The sequence below is a fragment of the Apostichopus japonicus genome, chromosome 8, assembly GCF_037975245.1.
Source record: "Apostichopus japonicus isolate 1M-3 chromosome 8, ASM3797524v1, whole genome shotgun sequence".
Taxonomy (NCBI): Eukaryota; Metazoa; Echinodermata; class Holothuroidea; order Aspidochirotida; family Stichopodidae; genus Apostichopus; species Apostichopus japonicus.
This window is the reverse complement of record NC_092568.1, coordinates 29861097-29886013: the sequence shown is the minus strand read 5'-3', so window position 1 is coordinate 29886013 and position 24917 is coordinate 29861097. Positions and strand designations below refer to the sequence as shown.

The following is a 24917-nucleotide window of genomic DNA, read 5'->3' as shown; positions in this document are numbered from 1 at the left end:
AAATATAAACGGAAAGAAAAAATCAATAACAACTTCGGTCAAGTTTCTTTCTGTCAGAATGAAAAGAAACCTGTTTACAATAGTTCTGATGGTGGAAGCTGTATTCACTGAGAAACCCCCCCCCCCAACAAAAAAAAGAAAAGAAAAAAAACCCATCTCACCCATTCAATTATAACCTTCCTTCCTCCCATTATTTTATCCCCTTTTCATCTATCAGAACTTTCTCCAAGAAAACAATCAATAAGTACTCACAGGGGGCATGCCACTTTAAATCAACCCTCTCTAAGGACCACTGCTCACCTATACCCAGCAAACAAATCAATATTCTATTCAGGCAGCAAGTATTGGACAGAATTGAAAAACTCACAGCTGGGGGAGGATTTCATGCAATTACCCATTTACCGAAATGGTAAGCCTTTAATGGCCCATTCGTCTCTTGCAACTTTCCCAACTATGCCCCCCTACCTCCTGCTCCACTCCTCCCCCCTGGCTCCACCCCCACCCTCCATTTCATTATTAAATCTAAGTATCATGTCTGCATTCTGTAGAGAAGGAAATATACTTCCACAATAAATTCACTGGGGGAAGAAAATTGTATTGGTGCTTGGATGTTAAACCACATCATACACAAAATATACAAATGTCCACTCAAAGTCGTCGGAAGTTGAATGCATGCCAAGGATCTTTTAATGTTGCAGTTTTGTGTTCAAAATTTTTCATCATTCCATTCATGTGCTATAATAGGAACGTCCAACTGACCTTCATAACTGGAAACCTGACAAACTATCAATCTTATATCAAGCTTACAGAACGGAGACCATATACTTAATCACATATTTTGTAGACTAGTGTTCCAGGCTGTTTCTTCCTAAAATGAATTCTAAGAAGATGCAGCAGGATGATTTCATGACACAAAAAAACAACAAAACATTTACAGTACACGCAAAATATTCCATTATGTATTCCACACAAACCTATCCTGACATCTGATCATCTCCTTCAGCACTTACAGGTGCCCTACGACTGATATTTCACGGTGAGGTACTTCTTTTTTTCCCCTGCAAGCCCTTTAAACCCTCTTTACAAATAATGAGAGAAATCAAACCTTATGGGAGTACAGGAACTTTAATGGGATGCATCTTAGGTCTCCAGGGACTATAAAGCAGAAATTAAAATGGGCAAATTTTTAAAATATAACAAGCTCCTAAAACAGGTCCCCAAGTGTTTGGGGTATTCTTACAGGTCGGAAGTATCGCCCTAAAATAATGCTAGAAAACCCCCAAAAGTGGTCACTCAAGCTCAAACAGCATTTTACTGCCACTTTCAAATCTTGTCACCTCACTTGGTTATTCTAATTATCCAACTTTTTTTTTTTTTTCCATATTTTATCATCTCCTACGGGACTGGGAATATTTTATACGATGAGAATCGCCAGGTAAATACTTTGACAACAAACGAAAACCATTCGGTAAGCTTACCGTCAACGTTCTGCGATCTGGCTGCCTCTGCCATTTCCTCGATGCCCTCAATTTCAGGTTTGTTGATGCCTTGTCTTGCCTGAGCGATCAACCTCTGGGCTCTCTGTTTCAAATCTTCCTTTTTCTTATCTTCCTATAGATTGAAAGTGTGGAGAAAGAATGAGGATATATGAAACATATAACACCTTCTCGACCTTACCAAAAAACTACATCAAACAAATTGGAAATATGCTTGTTTTCATATTTCTACTTCTCTCTCTGGAAAGAGAGAGAGAGAGAGGGAGTGTGGAAAGGGTGGGTGGAGGATGAGAGAGGCACAATCTAGAACATTCTAACTACTTCTGTAGTAGAACATGAGCATTTTGTATTCAACCTGCTTAGAGTTAATTTACTAACTTTTACTTTTTACAAAGTTATAACCTGCATTATGAAATATGTATGCTTCAAAATAAATTTTTCTGAATGTATTTGCTGATGTATTTTTCTTTTATACCTGTGTATCAATAAACCAACTAATTTTCAGTAGTTTCAAGTCTATAGAACAATCTGTAACAATATCGAGAGAAAAAAAACAAGTTATAAAATACATTAGTCTCAAGTTTATCTCCAAACACCTGAGGAAAATTTATAAAATATGCTCCGACCATCATCAAACTATCCAAGCACTAGCCAAATTATTAATTTTTTTTTTAGTCTTTCGATATCTCGAAAATTCTGTTTACATCACCAGCGGAGTTGCATATTTCAGGTGAGTCTGGGAGATATGTAATAAGGATAAATAGCCTTCAAAGCCTTCAAATTATTAACCAAGTCTCCAGTCCCTTTACAAAATGACTTTTTCGAAATGAGAGATTCAATTAGAAAGTGTAAAGCTAATGATTTCCATCTTTTTTGAAAGATGGAAACTATATTTATCTTTTGACATTGAATGATGTAAATATTATGACCATGTTGGGAAATGCAATGATGGGTGCATGCATTGTTTGTCAAGACATTACAAGTACATTCATCAGCATGTCACATATGATATATAATATGGTTAAAATGGTAGAGCTTAAAGTGATAACAACCCAACTGAGGGCTGGATAGCTTAGTTGGCATACCACAACACTTATAATCATCAGTTCATTGGTTTAAATCCTGTTCCAATGAACCAAAAATATTATGTGCTCTCTCTCTTAGAAGTACCATCAAAGAGCATAAATAAATATAAAAATTATGGGCCTTTTTAGAAGTGACAGAGAATTCCAAAACAATCTACTATACAGTAACCCTACATGAGATTGATATTTTTTTTCTTATGTTGACGTGAATTTTTTTCTGAGAGATATACACATTAAGACTTTGGAAGGCATTATGGGAGGGGGGGAGGGGGAGGGGGGGTTTATTTTGTTGATGTCTAATCACAAATGTCATATACCTCTTTTGGGCTGTCCTCCGTTTTGCTCTGTATTCTGTTTAGTCGTCTGGTCGCTGCTTCTTTCTTGGCCTGTTCTAATAACTTTCTTGCTCGTTCCTTTAATTCTTCACTTCTTGAAAGTGGTCTCTACATGATTAGTAAAAAAACATGAAAGTATTTCAAAAGTTAGGCCAAGTAGACTCAAACAGTAATATATATCTCATTCCTAGTTAAGTTTTAAATAAAAGTTACTACTGGACCCCACCGATGAGCAGACGCCCCATTCTTGCTTTTGCCACTCTTTTCCCTAAATCCCAGGAGAAACCCTACCCATTTGCTTGATAACAGACTTGAAATAGTTTGATACCAATAGTTGGCCAAAAGGATGCAATTTTACCCTCATCATATTTACCTTCCTTTCACCCCTAGACAATTTCAGATATCCATTTTTTCCCATTTTTCTCTGTCTAACCTTCCCAACCAACTAGTTAACTTTACGAAACCATCACCACTTCAAAATTTTATTGATCATTCAAACCTTGATTTCTTCAAATTTGACATTTTTCTCCGCCTCATCTTTTTTCTCTTCAGCTTCTTGTTTCTGAGCCTCTCCGACGTCCTGCACCGCTATTTCAGTCGTTTCTGGGACAATGATTTCTCCCTTTTCCTCCTTCTCAATCGATACATCTTTCTCTTCACCAGTTCTTTCGTTTATAGTTTCTACTTCACTTTTACCCTCCCCTACATTGTCTTCTTCCGACACCACCGTTTCAGGTGTGGAGGAATCGACCTCCTCCGTTTCTATAGCAGTTCTTTCTAGTGGTTCTGTCCCTGCTGCGGAGGGGGTCGATGGAGCCTCTTCCATGGGAGAGGTATCGTTCGTCTCTAAAACCTGTGCCTCTTGAGCAAATATAGCTTCACTGACAGTTTTGTCGGAGCTGAAGTTCCCGACGATGTAACTGCTCTTTTTCTCGGTGTCGCCGATCGTCTGCACTTCCATCTGTTGTCCAGTGAAGTGAGCTCTCAGTTGGAATAAATACGTCATGACGGCTAGTTTATCGGGCATGGCTAGTATCGCCATATCTTTGGGATCCAATAATCTGGGAATACCAAGAGTTGCTGCAGCATCAAATGCCTAAATGGGTTAGAAAGGTCATGAGAAAGTTTCACTGAAAACATTTAGAAAGCAAATTACTATCAATAAGGGGAAAAAGAGATGGGAGAAGTTTTACTGGAAAGAAATTTTAAGAAAATCAAACTACCAGTGACTATAATGTAAACAAGTGAATAGGTTTGGTAAATGTTCTGGTATTCCTTGTTTTTTAAATGACAGGACAAACAGTAAACTGAGTTGCAAACTTGTACACAAACTTCCTAAACACACAGAATTCCAGAATGCCATTCCAACATGAACCAGCAGCCTCACAGATAAATAAAAGTCTACTTCATAATTAGATGGAACAATTAAAGGATAATTAATATCCTTAAAAAGCATCGCCGGCTATAATTACGCAAATGGAGGAGAGGGTATATTGTTTTATGAAATACACAGGAGTCTCATTTGAAAAGCAAACTTTTATATATTCGCAGACTCATTCGAACATGACACCTTACCTTTTTATTATTGCCTTTAATATCATGTGGAGAAAGCGATGAAAAGTCACTGCAACAGAAAATGAGAGAGTTTGGAGAGAAAAAAGAAGAAGTGCCGTTAGCAATCAGCTTTATGGTTTTAAAATTGCTTAGATGAAACTTGAAAAAAATCCCACTTAGTCATATGTGTATTGAAAACAGAAATAATTTATAACAACATGACATTTTGCTGCAATCGTTCAGTCATCATAAAGGACATGTATATATCTGACATGGTTTACAGCATTTAGTAATGTTAAAAGTTCTTAGCAAGAAGGTAAAATAAAGTTTTTATCAAATCTCCTGTTTTTAACTATGTAATATCTCATCCACTAAAAAAAACATTAAACAGAAATGATCACAGGCAAAACATTCCATGCTACTATTGACAAACCCTGTCTAAGTATCTTGTTCTTAACTCCTTACATGGTTCTTGAAGTAGCCAAAGATTTGCGAGATACGCTTCAGTTATGCCCAGAACAGCAACTGAGTGGAAAGTTTGATGTTAGCAGAACAAACGTCCTACAAATTATGTTCATACTGCTTTTCAATAACTTTCTGATTTCATTTTTCATTCAGCATTTCCTTAATATGTGGTTCCATTTACAAAGTCTGTATATTTTTGGCCCCACATTTCATTTGCAGTGATGGTGAGTCTTTGGAAATGTGATTTGTAAATTAGCAAAAAAGAAGCAAAATCTTTTCACATCAACTGCAATGATGATGTCAAAATGTTTGTAGAAAAGACACCTACATATTATATAACTCCTTCCCCCCCCCCCCCCCAAAGAAGTCGCAAAAATCCCTTCAAAGATACCAAATTGAAATTCAAACTCATTTTCTACAATGCAACGATCTTTGAAAGTTTTCGATGATTCCAAGCGATATGTCTGGATGTTAAAAATCTCATTTTTGATTTGTCAAGAACACCTGTCACTTTGTTAGTCTAAGGTTTTACAGCTATTGGCTTTAACAGGCTTGGGCATTATTGAATATCTTGACTGAACTAACAAACTGCTTAAAAGGCTTGTGGATATGTTCCGGAATGATGAAAAGTAGGTTTGAAAGCAACCTAGCCCAACTTTACTTCCCAATGGGCAAATCTTTATTTTAAGTTGTTTTTTTCGTTTTTCCAAAGAAGGAAAAAATACGACTAGGAAATTGTGTATATAAAAACACATTCATCGGTCCACTTCTTGGGGTGCCAACTCTCGATTACAATGGGTAGTTATACAATAAATAATGCCAGACGCTTGTCGTTGGCTATGCATTAAAAGTTAATTTAAATTTTTACAAATGGCGTACAAGCAATCATTTCCACATGTTAGAGACAGCAATAGTGACAAATATACACAAAAATCTCACTTTTACCTAGTTTAACCAATTTGACGGAAAGACCAGTACAGTGCTTAAGCTAAAGGTCTTTTTTATAAAGGTCCAAATACCTAATGAGTGCGAGATTGTGGGTAAATTAGTTCTTTTCTTCCTTTTTTTTTTTGGAGGGGGGGGAGGGGAGATGAGAGGGAAGGGTCACCTATTGAGTACCCCTTTGAAAGTGATTTGCATAAAAATAAAAACTGAATAATTATGTTTTGCATTTAATCTATCCAGTTAAATGTAACTGACAAACTAGTTAACTACAATCCTTGTTGCAACATACACTAACTTAACACCCTCCTCTGTAGATTAAACAAAAGTCCTGATGCTAAATTTGTATGTAATGTAATTTTGCCAGAGCATTTTGGCTGGCTGGTATAACATAACCTTTATTATTTCATGGTTCTATTCATTTGACTGTCTTTTTCTGCTGCCTCACAAACTTTCACATTTTCTCATACTTTTATATGTTTGATTCATACTTTCATTTTACTTCCAAATTCCATTTTGCAACTGTTTTTAAAAAGGGACGACATTTTCATTGGTCTATGTCTGTCCGTTTTCAAACTTGAATTCATTTTTTATGTGACTTCCCTTTAAAAAGAAACGACACTTACATGAGCTCGGGTTTGAAATGATGGACGATGGAACAAAAGGCGAGGCCGTTCCGCCAGGAGGTTGTGAGATTGGTGACTTTGACCCCTTTGTAGCCATCTGTTACCTCCTTGCACCACTGCAAGAGATCCTGAGAGGGAGCTTTCTTGCCGGCTTTCTTTCGAGGACCGCTTGTAAGGGGCTTCATAGAAAGAAGGGGGGGGGAGGAGAAAAAAAAAATCATAAATCAGAGTATTTTTTTAGGGACCAGTTGTTGCTTAAAAGTTTTCAAAAAGGACTTTGAGGAGAATTAGATATAAATTAATACAATTGTTGGATACATCTAACGAACAAAGTCTGACTTGCACAACATGCATTCATCTGAAAAAGTATGTATTCCTAGTGAAGGTGAATGTTTTCACTTCCTAGACAACTTGTAAAGTTGAAAATGGAAACATGCTAACCTGAATAGAACCTAACACTTCTAAGGTTAACCATAGTCCTTGATTTGGAAAAGATATGTCGTTGTTTTATTGTTTTATTTGAAACGTGACAGGATGTACAAGGCTATGGAACTGATCATGAGAGTGAAAATGTTCTTGTTTTGTGTGTTAATTAAATCCACCATATGAAATTTAATATCCAAAACTAGTCTCATTCTTGCAATGTGATCAGACTCATTTGGTGGCTTTCTACTCCACTACTACATAAAATCAATAAATTTTCTAATTAACAATTATGAAAGTAAGACACTCCTTGTTCACCCATGCAGATCAGGCATGACAGAAAAAGGCATTATACTCTTTAATAGATATATGTGTTTATATTGGAAATGTTTCCATATACATTTTCAGTTTCTTATTCTTCAATCATAACACTGATGACATTCTGTTTAACATAAACAGTATTAGCATGTTAACATACACAAATCAAGAAATGAATAAAAAACAAAGAAAAGGTTAAAATAACCTAAGCTAAAAATGATTTTTGATAGTGAAAGTATTTGACGCGCATATTTGCCTATAATCTGGGAGAACTTCATATACAGGATTGTCATGTTTTGGTGCGTACAGTACCAATGGATTGAAATCACATTCAACAGTAACAGAGCAGCTACCTGCCCGGTTTGATGTGATGAAGAGTTTATTCTTGTCAACTAGGGAAAAATAGTTTTCAAAACTGCATATGTCTATAAACTGCATTTTCATTTCAGAGTGCCTTTTGCAAATATTCACCTACATGTAGGTCATACAATGTCAATACTATGCAGTGCATTGTAATGCAATGCAGTATAAAACAATGCAATGTAATGCAATGCAGTACAATACAGTACAATGCAATACAATAAAGTACATTACAATACAATACAATGCAATGTAATACAATACAATGCAATACAATACAATGTAATACAATACAATACACTACAATACACTACAATTCAATACATTACAATGCAATGCAATACACATTTTTGTCTGTCAACCTTTCAAGTACAATTCTTAGAATGCAGTGCTGATTCTGCGATGGAAGGTGACTTTATTTCTGGTTAGACAACCAAACAACAAGTCAGGTTTTCAGCATTCAGTCACACCTTACAATACACATTAATCATGAGGGCAACTGACAACCATCTTTCCAGTTTGGACCACTCTCAGGAAAAAGTCAAAGTACAACCAGCAAACTTCCTATAAACTTGATTAGACATGTATGTCAAAGAGTCAATTCCAACAATACAAACTATTAGAAAGTAATTAGCAAAGAAAAGTAATGACTACCATGGCAGGTTTAGAGGTATGGTCTCTCTGTTTCGGTGTGAGGGTGACAGAGGCTGGTTTCTGTTGAGGAACAACCTGGTCCTCTGATGACCTCAAACCATCTGGAGAAGGTGACTTCCGCTTACGGTTCCTATGGAAGAAAATCAAATGTTCTAATCATTAAATGCCGAATATACTGAGTTGAACTGAGCTGATACAATCTATAAATGGTAGCCTACAAGACTTAACACTGTAAATTCATGAGCACAATATGTACGTACATGTTTGTCAGACTAACATTCTTCCGGGGCTCTAATGAATCACATGCCTTCCCCTTCCCACCTCCCACCCCCACACACTTATATGGCCTAATTGTGACAGAATAGTTCAACATAACAGATGCAACATGAAACACTTTCTCATATTGAGAAGTACTGCAATTTTGTTGTGGCAGTTGGCACATCCTGAAGTAAAGCATCCTGCAGATTGCACGAAAAAATGTCACTGTCACAAATGGCTAACAGGAAATCAATGTTGTGAACTATCCCTGTTCTCAAAATTATTGTTATTTTGTGTTGGTTGAAACAGATTCTCAGAATTAACAGAATGAATGAAAACATACTTTGGCAAAAATTTGTTATGTGAATTTTTGTAATTTTTCAGTCCTAGTGGTTTGTGATGTTAACATTCACCTGTGAAGTTATGTACTCATACTATACATTATGTCAGAACATACTTTCTATTGTGCAAAAAAAAATGGCAAAGACTAGTTTTTTACAAAAATTTAAACACTTTGACAGGTTCACTGTTCTCTTATGGACATGTTACACAAAACAGAAGAGATCAAAAACAGACATTTCTAAGAAACCAAAAAAAAGTGCCAAAATAAAATCTCAATTCCGAGGTACTCACTCATCAGACTTTGACAACAATTCTTTTAGGACATTGCTCTCTTCATCTTTATTGCACATTTTCTCGTCCTCCTCCTCCTCGAATGGATTTGTGGGCTCTGAAGTTTTCCTCGTTTCCGGCGTCGACATGGCAGTAGGTTCTGCTTCGGTGAATGGGTTCTGCAATTCGTCTTCAAATGGATTACCAGATGCGTTCTCGTCTATGGTGACTGTATTCTCCTCCTCCAGAATGGCGAACGGGTCCTCTGGTTCTATCCCTGGACTGTGGCTCTCGGACTGGAAACTTCCTTCAAACGAAAGCGTCCTGTCTGCGTTACACTTTGCGAATGGATCTGATCACACACATGTAGATAAAATAGTAAAAAAACGGACAGTTGTTAATGGTGAACTACATCTAGCCGACTTCAACATGTATTTTCATAACACTATAGCCTCATCACAGGCACACACATTGCAAAATCCAAAATCTTTTCCCTCCTTCGTTAGAGCTACTCTGTTAAGCTAGCCTGTTATGGAAAGAAATACAAATTGCAACAGATGTTTATCACCTCCGAAATGAACCTGATACACCGCTGGGAATAAATTGTGGCCTTCTGTTAGGGGCCTCTGTTTTTGCCTTCCTAAATTGCCAAAACTTGCAGAGAAATACACAAAACTTGCCAATACTGGTCATGTGATCCTATCTCAACAGGTTCGTATTGTCACGACTGTAGCATATGCTAGCTCACCTCGACAGTTTTACAAGCTGTCAGGAACACAGAGCCACAACTTTCAAAACACATACCTTAATCTCCAAAACTGTAAAAATTTGAGCTTATATCAAATTTGCAACCTTTTCCAATTTTCCACGAGAATATTGAGCCGAGATGTGCAGAGGAGAGATAGCGATGAAACCCGACAAGGTTTAATCAAGCAGAATCTACCCATCTTCTGAGAAATTCAAATTATTCACAAATATATTCCCACGAGACACAAAACTAACACATGGCTTGTCACATTCGATGGAATTCTTTGTGTCTCCTCCTACGAGGAGTTTAGCTTCTCAGGTTATCTATCCCTGCTAGCTGTGAGCTACTCACATTTTACAGAGCATTGACATCAACATTTATTCACATAAGCCAAATCCTAATGAATTGATAAGACAATCTATAAAAGAACAACATCAAGAAAACGTTGATCATATTTTAGGCTGCTTTGAAAGAGTCATTTCAAAGAGGCTGGATGTGTTTTGCAATGTAATTTCTTTCAGTAAGAGATATACTTCAAGCATAATTCAAGTTACTATTCATCTGTTTCATTAATGTTACAACAAATCTTTAATTGGCATCATACCTTAAAGAGAGGGCTTTCCATTCCTTAAACAATATTAGCCAAGGTCTACAAGACTTCCAGCGACCTAGATGTACCAAGGCCTGGCTTACTAATAACATATATCTAAGAATTATAAACATCGGGCTGAAAATGTCTATTGTTATTGACTTCTGAGGCTAATTGCCAGGTGATTAAAACCATTTCTAATGTGAGAAAAATTTTGTTTGTTTTCAGTCTTAGATGAAACATTGCACAAGTGACCTGCCTGAAACTGGTACGTGAAGTAAAAACGGGCTTGGTAATGCAGCAATCAAGGAAACATAGCAGGCTGCTTCGATATTAAAAATTAAAAAATCAATTTTTGGGGGGAATAAAAGTCATTCGAATCGTGTTAACCCTATATCTGCCTAAATTCAAACTCATCAAACTTGACTGTCGATTACGAAATTTCACAAAGACGGGATGATCGTACCTGTTTCTGCGAGTTCGTCGTCTAATTTGCTGAAGGGATCTTCTTCTTCGATGGTCGGGACCAAGAAGTGGTACTGACTGGTCAGCTCGTGTATCTTTCCCGGGGTGAGCTCTCTGTCAAATTCATCGTCTTCGTCGTCATCCTCTTCAAAGTCGTCCAGGTTTGCAATATCTGGCTGATGGTAGCTCAATATACTCGCTAAAGACTGCATATCGTCATCTCTGTTAAGACACAAGGGAGGACGTTATTTATTGTTTTATGTCCCACTGCGAAGATATCCTGTGGATCGTTTTTAGGTCAATCAAAAATATTCTCACAAATTTCTTTCTGCCTTTACTGGGTAAGCAGAGTGTTTTGGGAGAAGGGTAAAACTGTTTATCATTTTTCGTTTCTTTTAAATCATTAATTAAAAACTTGAAACGATATAATGATTTTTTGTGTTTGATCATTATATGTCAAAATAGCAATATACTCACAAAGAAGTTAACACACCTGTCTCCTTTATTGCAAACAAATAATTATTAAAACACTTCCTGCATTTTCTGCTCACAGACTTTCAAAAACACAATATCCAACAAAGCCACTAAAATACTGGATGTGTAGACAGACATCTCGTGGTTTGAAATGATCTTAATTAACAAAATTGTTGCAATCGTGCGAAAATTAAAGAGCTGAATGTTTAATAAGAGGAAAAGACAACTGAGTTTTATTGATTCTGATTGATCCCACCAAACACACCTTCTGTGACTTCCAGGTTAATTAGAAGAAGGTTATTAAACAGAAAAAGTCATAACTGAATCAACAGTAATACAAGTAAGGTCATGTCAAGACAACACGGTACTTATCCCTAAATGAGGTAGCGACAATTGAACACAATGTAGTGAGGGTACATGAGTGCTACACTTCTAAATATTAAAGTGCACACAAATTTTGTTTGGTCAGAATCTTGAATGCATTAAGTGTCACCCATAACATAACAATAGAGGGAGGCTGTTGTTTCAGATCTGCTCCGAATAATCTGATGCAGACTGGTGTCATCAGCATTACTGTTAGCTACACAACAATACCCAATAAGCACTCATTGAATCAAATTGTCAGCTCACTTGACTTCACAAATGAAAACTGACAGCAGTTGAGTGGAAACTCGACACATCTGTAGATTAATTTTTTTTACTCTCGTACCTTAAAGGAGGTGATAATGTTTTGCAGAACATTTTCGTAAACGTGTTGGCTTGAGCACAATGTATTAATAAACTGTTAGTTTTCTTAGTTCTAGAACTGAAGAAAGCATATATATATACTCTATCAGCAAATCCTTTAACTGGTTTTAATCCTCCAGACATAACAGCAGTCTACATAGCCCAGTTGGTTAGCTTGACCACAGTAGTCTGGCAGGGTTATCTACATGCAACATTTCCTATTCAAATTAGACCAATTTTCTCAATTCAACTCGCACTTTCAAAAGAGACACACTTAACATGTTTTAATTTTCTATGATGTATTGTCACAAGCTGCCATGGTATTGTCAGCAGGATATTAGGTTTAATTGTGTTTTCTTTTCTTTCTTTTTTCCTTTTCAAAAGCCAAAATGACCAAACTTCACACAGTCAAATATGCAACATACCAATATCACACTTCATTACACTGATTTTAGTTTGGCATTAATAACATTAAACATTTTTGAATTATTACCAACTGAAACAAAAGCAACTGCTTTAAGCCCTGTCAATTAAATCAGTATGTCGAACCAGGAACAAAAATATTCCCTTATTTACTTTGCTCACATAGAACAACTTCAACCCATCTATATGTCCTCAAATATGAAGTTCATATGGTACTCAAACTGTTTCTCCTTGATGACCTCAATTTTGACCTCCATCGCCTTGGCAACCTTCCAGTGGCGGGAGCTGTGGCCTGGCGGGAAGGGGTCTATGCGTAGGAGGTATCCCCTTCCTCTTTGAGAAATATTAATATCATTCAAGCATGCTTAGTTGCAAAATGGACTTATATTTTGCAACTTTCTTAACTTGAACAATTTTCGTTAAAGATTTATCTCCCTTCTCCCCCCCCCCCTCCACCCCACCCAAAAAATATTTGGGCGACCCAAAAATGGTCCCAACCCCAGTTTGAAGAACAGGGGTTTGGATTAAACTAAATAAGAGAAAAATCATTTGTATCAAACTAAACCTTGTCATTTATTTAAAAAAAAATATAAACAAAATAACGAAGAAATTGAAGAACTCACGTGGCAGCGCCCTCTCTCAGTAATACGCTGGTTATGGTGAATGTTAAGACAGCCCTGTTGCATTTCTTACTACATGGCTTTAGTTGTATCATCCTCTCTCCTTGGGTAGGCGACGACTTTGCAAAATCCTTCATGTTGACGTTACCCTGAGCTAACGCCCTACGCCGCCCTTTCTTGTCCTCCTGTACAAAATCAGATTTTCAACATTTGTAAGTAGTTCATTTATGTACGTCAAAGGCTGACTGTAGGGAAAGGAGAGTTTTACTGAGATATATGCAAAATACTGTCATATATATGTAAAATGTCTCAAGCTGGTACATTCATCTCCAGGCAAGATTTTATAGTATTCTGTGATACATTAATCTTGTAAGGAAAATGAGAAGTATAAAGATTTCCTCGCAGAGATGACTTGAGAAGAAATAGAAGTTAGAAACTTCGTTTATCATCTCATATTAATAAATATTGGGCAGAAAAATACATTGTAATTGGAAATGGGTAACCAACCCCTTCAATACTGTTGTAAGTAATAATTCGTTGTAGACCCTCTCCAAACCATTGCGCCCGACTCAAAGTGGGTCATAAATGGTCACATTTAGCCTAGAGCTATAATGCTTTACCAAAAATACCTATACCTTGTAATAAGGGTAGAAGCTGTTATTGTTGTTCACTGTTAGTCAAAGGCTGAAAATACACAGGAGCCAGGGCCCACCCACCCCAGTAACTTGGCACACAGCTTCCTGTAATATCTGAAAAAATATGCCAGGAGCAAGGGTTTTCTTTTTCCAAAGGTTGGTAGAGTCAAGCCAATCAACCAATCGTGGACCAAATTTTCAATTTTTTCAAAGGAAAAATAAACAGCAAAAAGTTAGTAACAATAAATTACACATACACTTGGCTTTGTTGCATAGTTCTTTACCCATCAACAACAGTATCAATGATGGATCTCAAAATGTCACATGGCCTCTGCTTACACAAGATAGGCCCCTACTGAAAAAGAACCTGTAAATTAGGGGCCACTTTCTAGAGAATATATCCCAAGCTTGGTCCTAGACAAACTTAACTTCACACAAGCTGTAGTGATAAATGACTAGTACTGAGTGTACCTTCCTGGATAAGCCTTCATGTGCGTCATAGAGATCTTGTAAGAAATGGAACATGGATAACGTAATGTTTTAGAATAAATAACCCCAATACTCTGCTTCTTTAAGTACTCTATTATAGTAATTCTAATCTAACAGCAACATCTAAAAGTCGAAACAACGGCCCCCGAGTCAATTATAAAAGCAGAAGGCGGAAATTAGAAACGAACGTTATACAGGCTTTCCTAGCTTGACATCCTCAATGTCAAACTTTTTCAGCAGTTTTGGGTAACACGATCTAAGTAACCTGTCCAAAATCTGCCAAGAATTCATTGAGATATGACATGAAGAGGTTCAACAGAATGAAACCACAAGAGCAAGAAAAAAAAAAAACTTTTCAGGAGCTGATACTGTGCAACAAACCATTGCATAGACCTACACTCAATAACAGGAAGATTCACAGCGAAATGGCAAAAGGGATATTCTTTGTTTCCTCTCTATCGAAACAAAATACCTCTCACAGTAACAGGAAGAGCTCATCTTCAGGTTTCTATATATTCGTGGTCAAAAACAGTCAAGTTTTTTTTCTCCCCTGCCTATTTGTAAGTTAGTGTAGCATTTTGATTGCAATGGATGTTGACCACAAAGTAAGAATTTGTTATCTATAGAAAATATCAACAAAGGGATATTCTTTGTTTCCTCTCTATCGAAACAAAACACCTCTCACAGTAACAGGAAGAGCTCATCTTCAGGTTTCTATATATTCGTGGTCAAAAGTTAGTGTAGCATTTTGATTGCAATGGATGTTGACCAAAAAGTAAGAATTTGTTATCTATAGAAAATATCAACATTTTTTTTTTAATGTTTTAATCTTCAGTTTTCCAAAATTACTTTCCTGGAGGGTCACACCCTCCAGATTATTCTTACGCATCAAAAAAAGGGCCAAAATTAGACCATGAAATAATAATAATTTTAAACACAAGTGACCATTATTTGACTTTGCAGTACATTTGGAACAAATTACAATGTTCCATGATGAATGAAAATTTCAGTTTTACTTGCAACATAGACAACTCTATATTACATGCAACAATGTACAGTATGTGCGCCTGTTTTGCATAAATATATGATTCACGTTGGGGGAATTGGGACAAGTCAAGGTTTGTGGAATGTTCCATGCCCCAGGAGATAGAATTTTAGGGGGGAATATCCTGTTTTCCTCAGAAATCATTACTTACATCTTCAATCACAAAAGTCCACTCTTTGTCTTCGAATTCAGCGTCTTGTCTATTTTCCTGTTTTGAAAAATGAAATAAAAAATAAATAAATACAAATATACAAATACAAAATAAAAACATTAGAAAGCGAGACTGAGAGAGATCACTTTGAAAATAGCTCCCAATTTTTTTTTTTTTTTGTTATAAATAAGAGACAACCCTGTCCATGCTTGAGGATTACTCTTCTTTAACATTTACGGGAGAACAAAACCGTATTTCACAGAACCATAAGAAGTCTTTATTTTAGGGCAAATTGATGACGAATAAAAGTTGATTCGAGTTTTAGGTCTGGACGTACTCATTCTTTTTGGTAATGTTTTAGGATAAATCTACATATTACCAATACTCCAAATAGGATTGCAGTTGGCTGATTGTTAGAGACAAATGAACCATAGGCATATGAGTGATTATCTTTGATTTAAAAACATTCTTTCTTCGAGAGTGCTTCACCCGTAGTATTAATCTTTGTAAATTTTTCAAAAATTTTGCCCTTTTTCTTCATTATTTCAAATGAAACTTGACTACTCAGGCTCATAAAATGCATTACCATTGGAATTTTTTTTGCAAAGAATACAAAATTAACCTATCGAAAAAAAGCAGACATAACTACTGCTGTGCACGCATAAAATTTTACTTATAGCTTCCAAGTTCCTGCCTTGGAAACAGCTTGCATGGGCAAAACATTTCTATAAAATTATAACTAATAACAAATTTTATTTTCATCCCATTTACAACAGGATATTTTGGTACTGCAATCTTGCAGATCGTATGTACCATAGATTAACATTTACATCTTAAGAAATGAGAGATGTAACCTGACAAAAAAGAAATGAAATCATAATAAAACAAGGTTGCACCTTCGTTTTGAGAAAATACAAAGAAAGAGGAAAAAGGGTATAAAAAAAAATAGGAGAGAAGATTTCCTTTTTGCTCTGTGTACATTGTGAAGAAAGCCTTATTAAAGCCAAAGGAACCTGTTAACCTAATTAGAGGCCAAATTTCCGTCATTAAAGGAAGAGGGCTATGTAAAATTGACACTGGCGTTATCGTCAAGTGGATAACAGCAGCAGCGCTACATTGGAAGCAATGAAACCTAGAAACTGGATTATAATGGGTGGTTCTACCTGAGTCAGCTAAGTAAATGTTTCATCCTTGTTTCCCCATACGATATGGTCTTTCAAATTGTAACAAATTCTATGACGAGCTAAACCTGTTCACGATATTTCTACCCAGAGTAATGAGAAAAGTACCCCTACAAGCCATTCTGCTTGGCCTAACACACACCTACGTGACCGATGAGTGTCGTAAAATAAATTGCCCATCAAGTCTTTTAAAACAAATATCCCCAAACACACCCCTGGTTTAGCTATATTTATGAATGGACCGTCTTATCTGAGTCCTTGTAACAACGGCTAGTCACTCTCACTTTAATGTGTCGGAAACACTTGGTAAGAGCTCTAGACAATTTGGATGGTAGAATGAGAAAGATGAGGGCAGTAGACAAGAATGGGCTGGTCATTGGGAGAGTATCTACTGATCTTAAATAGTGCTTTTGACATTGTAGAGGGAGGGGTGAAGATGTTGTGAGGAGACAGGGAAGGGGAGGAGTGAAGAAAATAATGTGAAATCTGGTAAAGACACTTTGGATGGTAGAATGAGAAAGATGAGGGCAGTAGACAAGAATGGGCTGGTCATTGCGAGAGTATCTACTGACTTTAAGAGTGCTTTCGACATTGTAGAGGGAGGGGTGAAGTTGTTGTGAGGAGACAGGGAAGGAAGGATTGAAGAAAATAATGTGAAATCTTGTAAAGACACTTTGGATGGTAGAATGAGAAAGATAAGGGCAGTAGACAAGAATGGGCTGGTCAATGCGAGAGTATCTACTGACTTTAAGAGTGCTTTCGACATTGTAGTGGGAGGGGTGAAGTTGTTGTGAGGAGACAGGGAAGGAAGGAGTGAAGAAAATAGTGTGAAATCTGATAAAGACACTTTGGATGGTAGAATGAGAATGAGGGTAGTAGAAAAGAATGGGCTGGTCATCGGGAGAGTATCTACTGGTCTTAAAGAGTGCTTTCGACATTGTAGAGGGAGCGGTGAAGTTGTTGTGAGGAGACAGAGAAGGAAGGAGTGAAGAAAATAGTGTGAAATCTGGTAAAGACACTTTGGATGGTAGAATGAGAATGAGGGCAGTAGACAAGAATGGGTTGGTCATCGGGAGAGTATCTACTAATCTTAAAGAGTGCTTTCGACATTGTAGAGGGAGGAGTGAAGTTGTTGTGAGGAGACAGCGAAGGAAGGAGTAAAGAAAATAATGCGAAATCTGATAAAGGCTATGATGTAAAGTTGCACAGTATAAAGCCATTCAACCATACTGTTCCAGATAGATTAAAGAGTTATATGGTGGAAACAAGTGTTAAAGAGTATTGCATATGCATGATATTTTTTATGTAAATTTAGTTTGATTAATTAACTACAGTACCACATAAAGAATTTACTAGAGCATTCAAATGAGTGAATAAAAGTTATTATAATTATCACTTTCTATTTTAGGAATTTTGTTTGGATATCTAATGTTCTTTTCTTGGTGGTCAGAGGTCTACATAGAGAATTTCCAAAATCTACTACATTCTTGTGCAATTTTTAATTTTTTCCTCTTTTATACACTCTGACAGTTGTCTTTTACTTTTTTCCAATCAGTAACATTCAAATATTAAAATGTCTATAAGTACTGAGGATAGAGATGCTAAAATTAACACAAAAAAAAAATTAAAAGGTTAATGAAACTACTAATGGGATGCATAGGCGTAGGAGCCTGATTTGATTTGGGGGGGCTGTAATGACTTGCCCGAAAAATATAACTAAAATTTTTCGCGCGCTACGCGCGCATTCAACATCCTGTTGTGCTATCATATAGGCATTCATCGGTTATTATATCACATGACGATAACCGATGAACGCATATATGATATGCACAATAAGATGGTAAACGCGAAAAATTTTGGTTGTATTTTCCCTGGTATTACCCTTCCATATTGGTTATAATTATTGGGGAAGTCGTTACAATAATAACGATAAAACTTATTTCAGTTTAACCATTGAAAAACACATTGCAAATTATTATTCTTTCCGTAGGTGCCCGAAAAATTCTCAGCATATTGCCCGAATTTTCACCCCCAAAAAATTGAAAAATTTATTGCAAACTTTTCTTCTTTCAGTAGGTGCCCGAAAAATTCTCAGTATATTGCCCGAATTTTCACCAAAAAATTTGGTTGGGGGGGCTGCAGCCCCCCCAGCCCTCCCGCCTCCTACGCCTATGATGGGATGACAAATTTAGTTAATCATATTAATGTATACAGTTAAGAAGATATATACTCTTCATGCAAAAGTTTAATACAAAGCCATGGTATAGAAGCACAAATGTCAGATACAAAAAAAAAATGACATCATTTCTGAAGTACTCTAGACATGATAGCAGCAAAGATGGACCTTTAACAAAACCTTGATTTGATTTGGATCAAATTTCCAATGCTGTCCAATTTAATCATAAAATTTCACAATCTAGCTTATTAGTCTGACTAGTCAATTTTTGTTTTATATTATGAAGTTAAAGTCAAACATAACCAATAACTTGGAAAAGGAGAGGAAAAAAAACCAAGTGAAATGACTTTCACGCGCAATAATAATGGCAGATACCATCATTGCCAAAATAAGAAAAGGAAAAAAAATTGGAATGTATAAATCAATCTTTCATGCCCTATGATACATGAGAATAAACAAGGCGCACTGGGAATAAGACCTTGTGAAGTATAAAATGAAGACCTTCATATGAACTTACTGTCGTCGTTAAAGTCAATCATTGTAACCAATTCATATCTTTTGTTTCCCTCATCTAATTACAACCATATGTTGTAATCTTCACATCTTGTGCATAACAACAAGACCAGACCCATGAACATCAATATTATAATGAGTTCTCATTAAAAATCTGCAACATTTGCTGAGAACATTACATGAACATGAACATACAGAATATTACATCACATGGGTACATTTGCTCGGGATTGCTTAAAGGGGTTGACACTGTATGTTTCAATCAATACTGTAAAAGATTAAAGGAAGGGGGAGGGAGTTAAATAGAAATGAAAGATAAATGCAAGATAATGAAAGACAGGTTGGATAAGGACTAATAAAGGTAAGGAAAAACTTGTGAAGTGAAGGTAATAGGAGACTGGTAAGGTAAGGAGAGACTGGTAAGGTAATGGGAGACTGGTGACGTAAGGAAAAATTTGTATTGGTAATGGGAGACGTAATGTAAGGAGAGACTGATAAGGTAAGGAGAGGCTGGTAAGGTAATGGGAGACTGGTGACGTTTCAAGGAAAAATTTGTAAGATAAAGGTAATAGGAGACTGGTAAGGTAAGGAGAGACTGATAAGGTAAGGAGAGACTGATAAGGTAATGGGAGACTGGTAAGGTAAGGAATAAACTTGTAAGGTAAAGGTACTGGGAAACTAGTAAGGTAAGGAAGAGTCTTGTAAAGTAGGATGAGACTTGTAAGATAAGGAGAGACTGGTGAGGTAAGGAAAAGCTTGTAAGGTATAGGTAATGGGAGACTGGTAATGTAAGGAGAGACTTGTAAGGGAATGGGAGACTGGTGAGGTAAGGAAAGTCTTGTAAGGTAGTGGGAGACTGGTAAGGTACAGGAGGACTGGTAAAGTAAGGAGAGACTGGTAAGGTTAGGAGAGACTTGTAAGGTAAGGGGATACAAGACAAGAGGATAGAGGTAAACTGAGGGAATACAGACAAGATAAGGAGAGACTAGTGAGGAGAAAGGTAAGGAGACATAGGTAAGGGGAGACTTGTGTCAGATAACAGGAGACATGAAAACGTAAGGTTAGGTAAGGTGAATGGTAGGATGATGTGACAGGCAAATGGAAACAGACTGATAAGCTATATGGCCAGAATAAATAAGGTAAAGATAAAATAAAATAAAGAAAAAAAAAAGGTAAAGAAACCTGTAAGGCGAAGGACCAGGTTATGGTACTACAACAGGCAAGTGAGAAGAGCTGCAATTACAGTCACATGCACTGACTACGTTACATGCAGACAATGAATCAGCTTACCTTAAAAAGAGTAACAGTGATTTCTACATTTTCAGGCACAGACCAGACCACAGACCCTTTGAATGGATCCTTGATACCAGGCACCCACTTATGGAGCTAAAAATCAAGAAAAATGATCAAATAAGAAAGTATGTAGAACAGTCTAGATGAGCCTAAACAGATACTAACAATGGTTTTTAAATGTTTGTTTACTAAGATTGTTGATTAAGATTATGTTTTTAAGTCCCTGTTCAATCATTACAGACCTGTATGGTACCATCAGACTGTAGCAAATTTAACACAAAATGCAGTTTTAAAATCTTCACTAATTCAAGGATACTTAAGAATCTACCTTTTGAGATACCAGCAGTGTGTGTGTATTATTACTGTCTCATTCCAACAAAATATACCTCAAATAAAAAATGTAACTGTTAATTTAATGCTACAGCTGCTTAAAACCTTGAATGAGTGACTTGGGCAAGTCTGAAGTTTTTACTTTCATCCATAAAGGCAAACATTTTCATGACAACATAAATATTGTATTTTTATGGGAAGACCATGCACCTGTCATTCCTTCCACCTCCGCCCCCCCCCTTCCAACAAAAATGGCAGCATTATTTGCATATAAATATCATAAATTATCATTTAATATCAGAAAATTTAAAATCCCCAATATTTTAACCTATCGGTCACTTCATAGGTTGTAATATTACAAAATATGCCCAGGCTGCAGTCAATTCAACTATATTAAGTTTATGAATAACCCCACCCCACCCCCCCCCCCACCCATCCCACCCACACATCCCAGGCATATTCCCCTGCAAGGCTAACAGAGAGTTTAACAAACCTGTTGTCATAAATGCAATCAGAGTAAAATGTTAGATTCAATTCAAGGACAGAAATGATGGAAATTTTAAATTACATGTAACCACGGCAGCTTGCAACACAAACTACAGTATTAACAACAGTAAAATGCTACACGTGCATTTAACACCCTTCTAAACCATCTCCCAAGGTTTTTTTTTCTTCTCTTTTTCTAAAACACCAATGGAAACTGATTAGGTATATATTAACACAGTACAACACTCAATGAAAAGAGCAGAGCACATCAAAATAACAGATGCATTGATGATTTACTGTAAGTACTAATAGTGGAAAGTTATGCACGTTTAACAACGGCATATTTGACACGATGTATACGTACATCTGAAGAGCTCTTCCTTCCTCGTCTAGTCCATATCACGGATAACCTATCAGGTTGCCTGGAAAAGAATAACAAGGAAGTTAATGAAGAATACTAATGAACCCTTTAATTAAAAAACAAAGCAGATATACTGTCTTACATTTGGACAACTTACTCTAAGAATGAGCACACACTTCAGTGTTACCTGTTCACAGAAACTTTTTAAAGAAAAGGTGTTTTTTTGTTTCGTTTTAATGGAAGTTTCAAAAATAGGACCATCCCATATTGATCAATTATATAATATTTACATGGTGTTGAAAGTTTGACTGTGCTGAGTATGAAAAAAGATGATTTCACCGCCGGCAAAATCTGCAGAGCTGGATCAACTTATTCATGTGCATCTAATTATTTATGAGATTTGTACATGATGAGATCTAGCAATGTGCGGTAGTCGGATTTCACACAACCGGTAGTGTTGCAACATGAATCCCGGTATTGTAACTACAACCGGTATTTTCTTCAACTTTCATCTACGGTTCAAAGCACTTAGTTACGAGACTATCAATGTCATACATTCAATATACATAGCATATAGGTTATGTACATACTCTTACACGCACGTTCATAAAAAAAAATAAAAAAAATAACTCGCTATATTAGGGCCTTTGTTTTTTAACATACACTTCCAAAAAGAAAAGCACAAACCTTGGAAAAAAGCAACCCACACCATCCTTCATTCATACTCGACGTACGATATTAGATTAACACGTTCGCACGTGGATTAAACTTGTAATCCGTACACAAACATAAATTGGGAGTTCCCCACTAATCCATGATATTGGAATAGGGCAACCCCTTCAAGTTCAAAAGTTCACAATGAAAAGTTTTTAACTATCAACAAGTCACCACGTGTTTGGAACTTCAGACAATAAGAATGTTACATAGGGGCTACGTAAATACGGGATTATAAACTACATACATAAGAATAGTACAGATTTATTTATATCGTTAATCGGCTTTTGTTTACTCCAGAAAATATACTTTCAATACGTACAATATCAATCTTTCGTACAAAAGATCTTGAAAATTAAAAAAGTAGCGAAAAATAAATATAAATGACATCGTGGAACCCCCCGCATTAATAAACGAATCCATTTCATTACATCATCAAATCTCAAGAACTGCTGTGTGTACCTGTACCGTACCCTAGGCTATAATAATATACAGTCCCGTGCGAAGATGGATTTAAACTGGATATACTCCCTGCGGTTTTGGCTCAAAATTTATTAAATCGTTATAATTATTATAACAAAATGAGGTGAAATGCATAAGAGTAAGATTTTGTACATGGGAACCTTGACAATCATTGTTTGAAGGAAGAATAAATAACGAAAATTTCAGAATAACTTTGAGGTCCCGTAACATGCTGAGCGCAAGAAACGTTCGATATTTGGTGTAGCCTAGGTGCAAATTACTACGTGAAAAGTTGATTTGTTAATATATAGGTCTAGGCCAGTACGTAAATTGGTCAGATATTATTCAAACTAAGAACACAGAAACCAGAAAAAATTGTGTTTTGTTTTCTTTATTTCAAATAGTAACACGTAGATATTTTTAATATGTCCGGGATTCCCGGGAATGATACTGAAACGAATGCAATAACCGGTTGTTTTCCCACTACCGGTAGTATTTACACATTGCTTTGTGATCGGGATTAGTCAATACCGGGATCGGGATACCGGGATTCACTTGACTACCAGGATCCCGCACAACCCTAATGAGATCATTTAGATATACATATAGGGCTTCACATGGTTGTCATATTTTGAACTCTGTTGAACTCAAATGAACTTTGACACCTATAAAACCAGGATGGGTCATCAGCATGTCAAGTACAATATGATACCAGGCGGATGAGATGAGTTAATCCCTATAAAATTCTAAATAAAACTTGGAAGATTTCCAAACACAATATCAGATGGTTACCAGTGAACAAGATTATTATTAACCATAAGGAAAATAACAAAACAAGTCCAGGCAATTTGTGAGGGTAGAATGAGAGGTCGATGTGTTGAACTGTGGTGAGAGGTCACTAAGGGAGAACATTGCTAAATGGCTACCACATCACTCTAGAGTGCAGCTACTAAAATTGCGAGGAGACAGGTAAGTGCGGAGACAAAGTAACTATGCGAGCCAGTGTGTCTTCATTCAGGTTATTATTATTGTTATTATTAGCACCTCATTAAGTGTTTCATATTGATATTTGACCCTGCCTCTCCCCAAATGTAACGCAGTAGATAGATGAGAAACTTGTCTCAACACCGAGGACGCAACTGACAGGCGGACGACCTCAATTTCGTTCACTCTATTGAAATCAGAATTGATGCAGAATTAAAGGAAATATTGAAGACAATCCCCGTGAATATTCTGCGAGAATTTGCAAACTGCCCTCCAAACTTACCATGTCATTTTTTTTCCTACTGATATAGCTTGAATTATTCTACCTGAGCTGCAAATATTTGAGCAATTCTGGAGAAACCTTACCATTTCTTTGTAGCTTCCAATGTCAATTCATGAAACGATGCAGTGAACTTGAATTTGGCTGCTCGTTTGCCGACCCTCTGCAGCTTCTTCCAGACTAAGGCCATCTCAGACGGTTACCAAACAAGCAGTCCCAGAGGATGCGCTGGCAAGGGATGTTTACTGCCGACTCTGCCAAGGTCGATGGTGTCCTAAGAACCTCAAAGGAAAAACAGGAAGAAAGCCCTGGAAAAACAAAAACAGCAAAGAAGTGAAGAAGAATATAAGAACAATTAAAACTAGTTTCAAATCCAATGTTGAGCAATTGTAGTGCATTAGAAACAGCTGACGTATTTTGCATAAAAAATGAGTTCAAAGACAAAAAGAGAAGAACGAAAAGAGCACTTTACCAGATTGTGAAACTCATACGGTAAACACTAGTACTACTCGTACTCGTGATTGTGCAATCTGGTGCTCTCATACTTCAAGTGGGTTCGAGTGTAGGTTTCCAGGTTGGACACAATAGCGCTTTCTCTCTCTGAGTAACATTGAAACTAGAAGTTGCTATGAACCAGGTTGGAA

The 24917-nt window shown here is 36.6% G+C and overlaps 1 protein-coding gene across 1 annotated transcript in view; it reads right to left on the bottom strand.

Moving 5' to 3' along the window:
• The window catches only part of LOC139971505 (EH domain-binding protein 1-like), a 74921-nt gene that overhangs the window by 34320 nt on the left and 15684 nt on the right, over nt 1-24917 (bottom strand). Inside the window, exons 2-14 of the mRNA XM_071978049.1 lie at nt 24360-24581; nt 21837-21894; nt 20654-20749; nt 15494-15550; nt 13177-13358; nt 10932-11152; nt 9150-9480; nt 8259-8388; nt 6504-6682; nt 4492-4540; nt 3416-4012; nt 2899-3024; nt 1479-1611 (exon numbers count right to left, since the gene is read on the bottom strand). Coding sequence (XP_071834150.1) covers nt 1479-1611; nt 2899-3024; nt 3416-4012; nt 4492-4540; nt 6504-6682; nt 8259-8388; nt 9150-9480; nt 10932-11152; nt 13177-13358; nt 15494-15550; nt 20654-20749; nt 21837-21894; nt 24360-24463 — 2263 coding nt within the window. The 5' untranslated portion in view covers nt 24464-24581. The remainder of the gene's footprint in view (nt 1-1478; nt 1612-2898; nt 3025-3415; nt 4013-4491; nt 4541-6503; nt 6683-8258; nt 8389-9149; nt 9481-10931; nt 11153-13176; nt 13359-15493; nt 15551-20653; nt 20750-21836; nt 21895-24359; nt 24582-24917) is intronic.